We start from the raw sequence: 12,703 nt of genomic DNA, 5'->3' as shown, positions 1-12,703 counted from the left end.
AAGAAATTAGAAACTTTAAATTCTTGTTATATCGTTCAATACCGAGTGTTGCAGACTCATAATTTTATCAGTTTTAAAAATAAATTAAAATAATTTTAAATGTGTGTGCATGGAACTGGAGAGCCGCATCTCGACATCAAGAGAGCCGCATGCGGCTCGGGAGCCGCAGGTTGCCGACCCTTGCTATTGTGGCATGAATGAAGTTTTATTAAATAAGGTTTGTTCCCATATGGGAATCAGATTTACGGGATAAAGAAGAGAGACTTATTGTAATATTAATGTAGTTGATCTAACTTATAGCAAATGCATATGCGTAAGTTTACTGTCTATGTGCATTTAATACAGTAAATTTATTTTCCTACAGAAAAAAAAAATTCGTTGAAATGCTATTTTCACATATATAGAAAGTATAATTATTCAGTATATGTTAATTAAATTTGAACCTAGAAATGTCTTTGCTTTTAATTTTTAATTTTTGTTTTTTTGCAATTACATTACTATATTAACTCCCTTACGGTAAGTTTTAAATAGAGGCGAATATAAAGTTAAAAACCTCAATGTTATTGCGAAATCAATGTAATGTTCCGCTATGTATAATTTAATGAGTTTTCCTTTTGTTAACCCTACCATCCGACTGAACATATTATATTTGTATCCAACAAAAATTGCGAATTCTGAATTAGCTTGTAAACACATTATAGTTATATCTAGGTAATCTTACAATCTGACCTGATGTCGATAACATGGGGAGCTACTACATCTAGACCTGACTAAATGTCGACAACATGGATAATTAGAAAATTAGGCTCACCGTAAATCTTTTTATTAAGCAGTTGCATACAATGTCATGGTTTACACAGGAAAACATACACTTATTTACTCCCAGCTGGCTTTTATTCACTCTCCTTTACGGTTAACACCGGCTCAAACAATGCTCATTAGCAAGACAGTTCGATAGGAAAAAAAAATAAACGTTCTTTCACCAATGTTATAAATCGGCAGACGTGGATTTCGACACAGCTTTTGCTTCCTTTCCCAGTTCACCAAACCATGTAGCTTAGACTGTAGGAACATCTGGTTAAGGGGACGTTCTGCGATTATTAGCTCGTTTATCAGGACTTGAATGTTTAGTTTGCTCTACCGCTAGGCCACGCTTTCTGTTTCGTTACTAAAACTAAGCGGTAGAGGTTGATTGAACATGTGTATGTCTTACACGGATCTAGATGTTAAAGTCGGATGAGATTTTCGATATGACGTATTATAAAACAACTGCAAAGAATTGTGTGTATCATAGTAATTCTAAAGAGGATGTGTGAGGGATACAGAGTGACAGACTTTTTTTTATGTATTAATTTGAACAATTTGAGTTATATTCAGGCGAGCGTGGGTATATTTTTTTCACAACTAATATAGGCCTACGTCACGTGTACTAATATAGGCCTACGTCACGTGTACTAATATATGCCTACGTCATGTGTACTAATATAGGCCTACGTCAAGTGTACTAATATAGGCCTACGTCACGTGTACTAATATAGGCCTACGTCACGTGTACTAATATAGGCCTACGTCACGTGTACTAATCTAAGCCTACGTTATGTGTACTAATATAGGCCTACGTCATGTGTACTAATATAGGCCTACGTCACGTGTACTAATATAGGCCTACGCCACGTGTACTAATATAGGCCTACGTCACGTGTACTAATATATGCCTACGTCATGTGTACTAATATAGGCCTACGTCACGTGTACTAATATAGGCCTACGTCACGTGTACTAATATAGGCCTACGTCACGTGTACTAATCTAAGCCTACGTTATGTGTACTAATATAGGCCTACGTCATGTGTACTAATATAGGCCTACGTCACGTGTACTAATATAGGCCTACGCCACGTGTACTAATATAGGCCTACGTCACGTGTACTAATGTAGGCCTACGTCACGTGTACTAATATAGGCCTACGTCACGTGTACTAATATATGCCTACGTCACGTGTACTGATATAGGCCTACGTCATGTGTACTAATATAGGCCTACGTCATGTGTACTAATATAGGCCTACGTCATATGTACTAATAAAGGCCTACGTCACGTGTACTAATATAGGCCTACGTCACGTGTACTAATATAGGCCTACGTCACGTGTACTAATATAGGCTTACGTCACTTGTACTAATATAGGCCTACGTCACGTGTACTAATATAGGCTTACGTCACTTGTACTAATATAGGCCTACGTCACGTGTACTAATATAGGCCTACGTCACGTGTACTAATATAGGCCTACGCCATGTGTACTAATATAGGCCTAAGTCATATGTACTAATAAAAAAGCATATTTAGCGAGGAGTGTCCGTAATTTCAGTAAAGTAATATGACGTCACGTTGTTTAGACGATTTTACCCCAACCCACACAGTAATTAATAGCTAAACTACCATAAATGACATCAAAATAATTCATTCAACAACCGCACTAACCCAACCTATATCATAAAAAAAAAATAGTTTATGACTGCCTCCAACCTTTGACTACCTTTTGGAAAAATAATGTGTAAAACCGAGAGGTAAACAACGCCCATGCGATATCACTCTCTCAATAAAGAACATGTTTGATGGTCTTAGCACATTCACACGTTACGTTTACACGCTGTAGGCAAACGGACATCATGAAAGTCTAACATTAATTTTTCTAGATATTTTCCAGACTTATTGAAATCTAACATTTACTTTTCTAGATATTTTCCAGACTTTGCACGAACGCTGACCGCGTATTTTTTTTTTTAATTTTGTTGTTGGTGTAAAACGATAATTAAAGTAAACGGATATTATGGGTGTGAGCCTAAATAGGCTACTACTTACACATGTTAAGACTGTTAATAGTACAAGCAACAACGAGTGCAGAAAAAAAAATTATATTAAATACAAAAAAAAAGTTATTTTATACTTTTTAGTTTTTGTTGTGTATGTCACAAAAAACGTTTAAATAAACCAAGCGCTTTAGTTATAGGGACTAATGTGTACTAAGTGGTTTAATATATACTTATTTTTTTCAACACTTGGATCTAGTTGTAATACTTAGACCTAGTATGATATATTACCAAAAGTATCAAATTCCGATATCAAAGGTACACATTACATGTTACAGAATTAGTAATTTGACAGCATGGTTTGGACGCGTGTGGACTAGGGGGGGGGGGGGGGCTAAATTTCTAACATTTTATGGTTGACCCCTTAAGCTATAGTCTGTTTGTGTAGTATATTCTGTATGCAACGTCAACATTTTACTCTTATGTAGCATAGTAACTATTGGGAGGGTAGTGACATACATTGTAGGACCTAGAAATTAGGGGGTATATAAAGACAGGAAAAGATAAGAAGAGGAAATTATGTAAATCATCAAACCTGTGGTTGTCGTATCGTTTAGTCATCATGCAAATCATCCTATTTAGTTTAATTATCGTCAATGTTGTCATCGTCAAGGTTATGTAATTTTCAAGTGCAATAAATGAACAATGAATTATAAGGACTTCGTGCTGATTATTTCCAATGTCGACCCAGTCATCAAACTCGATTCTCAGCAATGACGTAACAATGTTTTATGCTGGGGAAGTTGGACGGTGGGTGCTACTAACCCTTTGTTTGAAAAACGTAGGTGGCGGGTTCTGCTGTTTGATTCTGCAATAATTTGCAGAATTTAAGGTAAAAAAGTAACACCTCAGTGTTTGGAAATATTTTTTTTTTACTATAAATTTAGGAAATAAATGTTTCCCTTGTGAGGGATCCAAAATACGAAGAACTAAACGTCTACGAAAACAAAGTGAAGTATCAACATTGCTTAATATAAAAATATATGTATATTATATTACTGTCTATGTTTGTTTAATATACGTTATTTCTTTAAATTTGTAAAAGCTTAAAGTCAAACTTGAACGACCTTTTTTGCAATTATAAGCCATACATATTTGAAAATTACACATTTCAATCTGCTAATTGAAAAAAATGTCTTTGCTTTGTTTGTTCATTTTCTGAAATTACAGCATGTATTAACTCCCTTACTCTAGTTCTAAAATGAGACGATTATAAAACCATATGCCTGTAGGTCAAGGGTCGGCAACATTTAAGACGGAAAAGCCAATAGCTACAATTTTCAAAATGTCCCACTTCTAAAGAGCCACTAACATTTTTATTTCAATATTTAGTATTTGATTAGGATTAGGTAAATTAATTGTATTTGTTATTTAAAATAAATACCCTTAAATCTATATATATAATTCTCTTCTTCGAGCCGTTAGAAAACAAGCTGCAAACGCTCTCCCTACCTCCCCACCCCTACATGGTTTTAGTGAGCTGTGTTCACTCTAAATGTTTACAAGCAGAGCCAACGATTTTAAACGTAGGGGTGGGGGGAGGAGGGGGGGGGGGGGGAGGGAAGGAAGGGGGGGGGGGGGGTTATGGTCCTTAACGAGCTACTTATAGTGTTTTAAAGAAATATTTTCAGTGTCAGCGTTGGTACTGTCGAATTCACAAATTATGAATTATTGAAAATTAGAAACAACTAAATAGCGGCGTATGTTATGCCGCGGGCTGGCTCGTATGAAATAATATGTATTTATATAAAAACATACACATGTTTCGACATGTTAATGAACTTACTAATCAAATAATATAACTATAGGAATATCGCGATCCACTTTAGAAGCTGTTAACTTTTTTTTTCTTTATTTCCGGATATCACCTGCTCAGAAGGTGTCTCCCATTAGCCAGACAGGCCGTAACACGAGAAACTCCGACTAACGGGCTTGGGTATCTGTTTGATTACCGGGTACCGGTCGCTTTTTGTTCTCGCCAGGCTTATCTTCCACCCCACTGAACCCAGGGTCAGCTCGTACCCCAGCGTCCAGTACCTGGTTCAACAGTAGGAATAACTAAAAAAAAACTACGTCACTGAGGTCAAATTGATGATTACTGACAGATAAGGACATGCTTTCTGAATAAAATAACATTACATATTTAACTATATTCGAAAAAGTTGACACTTCGGCAGTGGCAAGCATGGAATTGTTGTCACGGGGCTGGCTACAGCACAGCTGTGGGGCTGGGCTTGGCGCCTAAGCGGCTGCAGTGGTTCTTCTAGACTTTTTTCTACGGGGGAGGGGGGGGGGGGAACTTCAAATGTTTGGGATGGAAGCGCAGTGTTTCTTCCATTTTTTTTCTACGGGGGGCGGGGGGGGCACTTATATTTTATTGGAGGGGAGCGGACTAAAATTTCCGGGGTATCTTATTTTCTATATATCCCGAAAGAATATCTGGAAGAAACTCTGAGCGGCTGTCAGGTGTCCGTATACTCGCTTCTCCACATATGCTGACTATTCTCTGACGAGTGTTTTTATCCTGTTTAAAGTTGAGTTTTTTACAGTATAATATTTTTTTGCGAATTTTGAAAATTAAATAATATAACTATTAATATTCCGGTATTAACCCTACCAGTCTAGTAACAGTATTATATTTGTATCCAATAAAAACTTTGAATTCTTACTGAGCATGGTAAGCCAAAAGATACTTCTAGTTGGGGTTAGGCCTTGTGCCCAAGCAGCTGCAAGCTGTCCGTATACTTTCTACTGCACCTATTCTCACTGTGATCTGATGAGAGTTTTAATCCTATTTTAAGTTGTTTTTTTTTTTCAATATAATATTTTAATGTGTTTTGAAATTAAAAAAAATAGTATTAATATTTGTGCAGGGAACTCGAGAGCTACATTTTGACATCTAAAGAGCGGTAAATTGCCAACTGCTGTAGAGATAATATATTTTTATTTATTTAAGTTTGTTCCCGGATGGGAATCTAAAATCACAACACGCATCTAAGCAATGCAACGCATAAAAAGTTTTAGTAATCCTTATTATTGCAAACAATTATGCATAATTTTACTGTCTATTTTATTATTATACAGTAGTTATTTTAGTTTTTTTTTTACTTTGATAGGTCAAACTGTTACTATATTGATGATTATAAAATATTCAAAATAATTAGATATCTTCTAATTGATTTTGCTATTATTATATGCCTATGCTTTTATTGTTGTTTTCTTGCAAATATATATCTTAATTATCTCCCTTACGTTTAGTTTTAAGTAAAGGCGGGATTAATGCAAATTTAATGTTACGAGCCGACCCGCTGTGTATCATACACCGCTATTTATTTGTTTTTTCTACTTTTCAGTAATTCATAATTTTTTTAATTCGACAGTACCAATCCTGCTACTGAACATTTTTGCTTTTAAACACCAACGCCCCTCCCCCTTTCCCCCAACCTCTACCTCCTTTCCCCCAACCCCCACCCCCTCCCCTCCCTTGTGGAAGCAATTTAAATTAAATTATCTGCCCCAAATAGCCGTCACTAAACCCGTCTCGACGATAGTAAACATTTAGCGTGAACCACAGCTCACCTGACCATGTGGGGTAGGGGGTGGTTGCGATATGCCTAGAGAGGAAGAGAGGGGACTTTTAGGCACGCTTACAGCTTGGTGTTTTCTTGGGTCTCCAAGTAGAGAATTTTATATATATATATATATATATATATATATATATATATATATATATATATATATATATATATATATATATATATATATATATATATATATATATATATATATATATATATACATACATATATATATAGATGTTCCGCTATGTGTAGTTTAATGAATTTTCCTTTTGTTAACCCTGCCATGTTAACCAGACTGAACATATTATATTTGTATCCAACATAAACTTATAATTCTGAATTAGCTTGTAAAACGCAATATAGTTGTGTCTAGGTAATCTTAAAACCTGACCTGATGACCAAATGTCGACAACATTGGGATGATTTACATTTAAATCATATGCTACGTTTGTATAAGTATATTGTTTGTAGTGTATCTTACAATTTTATATTAACATTAAAGCACAATAAAGCACAATAATAATTTGCATTCCAATATGTTATCTTTACATATATTAAAGAATCCAAACCTGACTACCAAGAACATTAAGCCCTTACCACATTGTGCTAGAAGAAAGTTGCATAAAATGTCTTGTTAAACACAGGATTCCATACAGTAATATACATTCAGATGGCTTTTATTCACTCTCTTTCATAGTCCATTTCGGCTTAAACAATGTTAATTACATATACATTACCTATCTCACTTTCTTCCTGAAGCTAATACGTTATATATATATATATATATATATATATATATATATATATATATATATATATATATATATATATATATTTGAGCATCCAATGTTAATACTGGTACATCAACAACTGTCTAACTACTGTATCTGAAGAGCCACTTATAGAAATCAATACATCCTATTTTACAATAATGTTATATAATACGTGTGTAATCCAATTACTTCTAAAGCATGTCCATGTTATACGATATTGTGTAATCCAGTGGTTTCTTATGTAAATCCTGGCTAGTAGGATTTGTAACAATGTTTCACGTGGGGGAAGTTAGACAACCCGTGTTTCTAAACCCTTTGTATGTTGGCCGACGAAGGTAGCGGTTTCTGCTGTTTGATTCTAACATCCCTTGCAGAGTTAAAGGTATAAATAACGTGATAACTGGTAAACATGGGTTGCCATATTTAGAATGGACGATTAAACTTGGTTGTACTTCCCTTTCCAAATCAAACGAAAAAAAAAATCGCAAAGTGTGTGGATACAATGTGACAGCTATACAAATGCATCTGAAAATCATTTAGTATCATCAAATCAACTTTTTAATGATGGCATTTATACAAATGTTTCTAAATTCGATATAATTTTCATTTTGTTATTGTTATATTTAATAGCACTTTGTATACATGAAATGCCTACATAAAATCATTACACGTTGTGTAGATATGTTAGGCTTCAGTGTAATCAGTTGTCTGTGGTGTTAGCGAATAGAAATTGGGTAATATATACACATAATTGAGCATAAGCGTTTGCTATAGGAAAGATAACTTACTACTAAACTACGATAGTGATCTCATACTTTTGATGATTTCTGATTCCCATTTGGGCACAAACCTGAATTAATTAAAATACAACGATGCAACTACAGTCGTGCGACCCTACAAAACGTAAATTTAGGACACAAGCTGTGTTTCGAGTGATGCTCCAATGTCCAGCATAGTCAGTGTTACTAGGAACCGGATCAGGTGGACAGTGGCGTAGCCAGGATCATCTCATTGGGAGGGAGGTTCAAATTGTTTCCAGCATTATATAAATATATATATATATATATATATATATATATATATATATATATATATATATATATATATATATATATATCTCAAAAACGCATGTGAATTTCCCATAAATACTAATTCGCACTATTATACACATTATACATATTCTATTTTTGAAAGTTTTAAAATTGATTAACAATATTGTCTATATCCCGAGTTAGGCGGTCGTCCAAAATTGACGTCACACTCGTAGGGGGGAGGGGGTCCGTAATTTTGTGACGGTGTGTGATGAGGGGAGGGGGTTTCAGATGGTGCGACGTCACACTTTTGCATTACAAAAAAAAGCAATGTTAGAAAATGAATTTTAGAATTTGTAGACTTTTTGTCGCGTTTTAGAAAACTGTTTTAATGGAGGTGTTGGGGATGAGTGTGTCCGCTCTTGTGTGTCGTCCATAAATGACGTCACACTCATAGGGGGAGGGGGTCGGTAATTTTGTGACGAAGTGTGATGAGGGGGAGGGGGGAGTTCAGATGGTGCGACGTCAAACTTTTGCATTATAAAGAGGAAATGTTAGAAAACGAATTTTAGACGTTATTTTGCGTTTTAGAAAACCGTTTTAATAAATTGCAATAGGAATTGATTGAAATACTCTATTTAGACATATTTCAGACACGATTTTGGAAAAATATCACTGTTAAAAAAAATATTCAACTGCAAATTTTGAGGGCGGTTGTAGGCTGACGTGTGACGAAATTTTAGGGGGGGGGGTCTGGCTTTTTGTGACGACGTGAGACGGAGGGGAGGGGGGGGGAGGAAAAAATCTTCAAAAAAAGCGTGACGTCATTTATGGATGACCCCTTGTCTCGCTTTGTGTAGTTCCTGCATTGTCACTTTCTGACATGAACGGCTTTCTAGTTTTTTTAGGCGTATCGCCAGATTGAGGAACAAATAATACCATTTTTTTTTAATTCTCTCAGTATTTATTATGTAATCACATCGTCCTGCTGTGTTCTAAAGTCTGGTATAGATATATGCTGACACACAGAGGCATCAAACTATACGAGGTCTTTGTAAAAGTAATCATGCTGTTGTTCAAACCACTGGTCAATGTTAAACTCAGGGTAGAAGGAAGAATTTATTTCGCGACTCGCTGTTTCATCAGAATCAGAGCCATGGGTGCAGTTTCTTGTGTCTGTAAGTCCATAAAGGCCTCGGATGCTTTGGGGATCTTCAAACACAGTCTAGAGAACTTTAGTGGGTCCCATCAGCTTCCTCCATCTGGCAATGGCATCATCACCACATAGTACATGACTCCAGATAGGTCCACTGCTCATAAAGGAGACTAATCTGTTTTGAAAGAATTTTCCTTTAAGATGTGAGGATGAGAGACAACATCAGGTTTTAGCAAAGCTAAAGTCAATTGTAGAGGTTTTCTCACAATCATAATTGGTTTTATTGTTTTGTTTATTGATATTGTTTTTGTTTGTTGTTTTTTTTTTGAGTCAACAAATAATAACAAAATCTAAATTACCTCAACAGTATTCGTGACTAGCATCAACTCTAAAAGTAAGCGATCCACTTTGTACTAAATACATTTATCTAATTTTTCTGTGTATGATTGTTTTTATTCGCCAAAATTTTAATTAATATATAAGACATAACTCAAATTTGAGAATAAATTAAAACGTACATTATTTTTCTTTTATATAATTCTGTAATATTTTCTTATAGTGTTTAACATTTTAATAAATATAATAGTTACTCGGTTTGTTCAATTTTTACTGCTGCATGTATGTATTACCTCCCTTAAATCGTTTTAAATGAAGGCGAATATATATATAGCCATGAAATCAAATATTCCGTTAAGTTTAATTTAAATAATTGTACTTGTATCAACCATACCAACCGATTGCACATATTATATTTGTATCCAGCCAAAACTAAGTTCTAAAATCTGACCTTATGTCCATAACATGGAGAGGTACTACTTCTAGATCTGATTAATATCGTTAACATAGATAGGTATCTACATTCAAATCAAGTGCTACGTTTGTATAAGTATTGTGTTTGTAATTTATATTTTAAATTATTTACAGCAACATTAAAACACAATAATATTTGACATGTCAAAATGTAATAAATATGTATTAAATAATTAAAACTAGTCTATGCAGATTGATAGGACAATGTCCATGTTATTTGCATATAAAAAGATGTTAAAGTAGATAAAATGAAACATTAATTCTCATTAATATATAAACAATAAAAAGTTATATCTAAGGGAGATAACGTTAAAAAAAAACTAATCAAGCAACACGGTGTATTAAGAAATATTAAGTAATTAATACTATATAATTATATTATAAAATATGAAACAATTGCATATAGTTGAAATTTAACTAGAACATGAAAATTTAAAAAAAAGCTATTTCAAGTTTTACTTATATTTAATGAATACAAATGATTACGTTTTGCTATTTGATATAAGTAAGATCACTTACTCTTACCACACCTGCCATTTCTGCCATGTTTAAATTTTGTATCACATTCGGGGTACATGAAACGAAACAGCATCGGTATTACAACCCCCTCCCCCCCCATACCACATAAGAGACGACAATACGAGCCCAACGAACACAGTACACCAGGTCAGGAGATGACTGAGACGATACTGTAGGGAATGACAAATGAAGGATCTTACATACACTTAATCATATTAATAGTTTTTGTTTTTTATTAGAAAACAAGTTAATGAAAAGTCTAGTGACAATTTAAGCGCAATTTCCTTAATTAATTTAAAAAAAAAATGTGAAAAAATGATTAGGCCTAACGAAACAAAACCTTGTAATTCTAACTCCCTAACACTCTCATATAAATTATAAATAAATTAATAGGGTACAAAAATAACGTTTGAATTAATAAGTAAAAAAAAAGGCAACTATATTAACCTATATCAACGGAAATAGCTTTATTTTAACGAGTAGGCCTACAAGATGCTCAGTTTAAAATATCATCCTAGGCCTACACGATGCTCAGTTTAAATAATTTTGTAAAAAAAAAATTGTGACCGAACGAAAAGATATTTTTGAAAACTTTCTTCGGCAATATTGTTTTAAATTATGGCAGGAATCGATTGGTACATGTTTCAAGTCGCTAAGTGGTCGGGTTGTCGAGATATGGGCATTTTTTTTGACGTTTTTTTTTGGCTTTTCCGGGAAATCCATGAAAGAAACCCGGAATGTTTATGGGCTATGTTCATCCTCGTAACTTTCTTAACATAATTGCTTTTGGAACTAGTCCTCGATATTGCTTCGTTGAGGAGGAGATACGACTTAAACCTGCGGACACACATTCATCCATCCATTCATCCATCCATCCAGAAATGACGGGTTAATAAACGCAATTCTCCAGAATGGAAATTGCGCTAAAAATGGAGAAGGTAAAATGGCATAATAATGAGACTAAAATAGGATGTGCAGCTGGGGTTTCTTTTGACTGCTTACTTTACTGTGTTCCATGCTATGTTGAGAATTAAATAGTTGACAGAAAGAAATACGACCGTTTTTTTTTGTTTTTTTTTTTTTAATAATCACTCAATTTTTATTGGTGGCTTTATTTCAAATAAAGCCTCAACAAATTTATCATAAATTGTCAAACTATGTACAGTTTTTTATTAAACCATACATCACGTGGCTAAAAACCATTTATTCACACATACTAATTAGTTACTAAGATCCATATACTTCTTGTATTTGATTGATCATACTTTGCCCCCTTTCTCAATAGCTTCCATTTCTTCATTTGACAAGGGTTTCCGATGGTATTTCAGTGGAAGTTGAAATGATTCTATGCTTTGTCCCGAGGAAGGTGATTTATGTCCCATAGGTGTAGCTAGGCTTTCAGATTTTCCTTGTGTGATATTAGCCGTTGTTGATCCCTTGTCTCCAGAAAATTCATTGGCAGTATCTCTGGGTGGAAATTTGATTGAAGGAACATGAGGCTTGACTGCTTGGATAATTTTCCTTGTTGCAGCTGCAGCCGCCATATTATTCTAAATTATAGGAAAACTATGCATTAACTGCGTATTTATTGTTCCTTTTTTTTGTGCGTAATTTTAATACTATAAAAACGTAGACCTAGATTTATGGCCAAATATCATGGCCTATTGATATAGCATTATAGGACAGGACTGTTGTTTAAATTTTAAAGTGTGTTTTGCCTTTTTTTTTTCTTTCAAAATATAAACTACCATAAATGAAATTAATTGACCCACTATTTAAGCGATTCAATTTGTACTAAATACATTTTACTAATTTTTCGGTATATGAGTTTTTAATTTGGCGAAACATTGAATTTTATTTGTTAAGAAAATTTGAGATTTTGAGTAAACATTTAAAGTCGTTTTTTTATCTTTTATATAATTTAGCAATATTTTCTTATTTTAATGAACGTATATATTT

General features: G+C 34.0%; 1 protein-coding gene across 1 annotated transcript; it reads right to left on the bottom strand.

Annotated features, from left to right (window-relative positions):
• Positions 1 to 11,915: 11,915 nt before the first annotated feature.
• Positions 11,916 to 12,333, bottom strand: LOC131944048 (alpha-ketoglutarate dehydrogenase component 4-like). The gene has a single exon (XM_059304506.1). It carries the CDS (start codon positions 12,286 to 12,288, stop codon positions 12,004 to 12,006), a length of 285 nt encoding a protein of 94 aa, XP_059160489.1. The 5' UTR covers positions 12,289 to 12,333; the 3' UTR covers positions 11,916 to 12,003.
• Positions 12,334 to 12,703: the final 370 nt, after the last annotated feature.

This window comes from Physella acuta, unplaced genomic scaffold, assembly GCF_028476545.2.
Source record: "Physella acuta isolate Inbredline_101_S28 unplaced genomic scaffold, ASM2847654v3 ptg000478l, whole genome shotgun sequence".
In the NCBI taxonomy this organism is placed as follows: Eukaryota; Metazoa; Mollusca; class Gastropoda; family Physidae; genus Physella; species Physella acuta.
The sequence above is the reverse complement of the archived record's forward strand: the minus strand, read 5'-3'. Positions and strand labels throughout refer to the sequence as shown.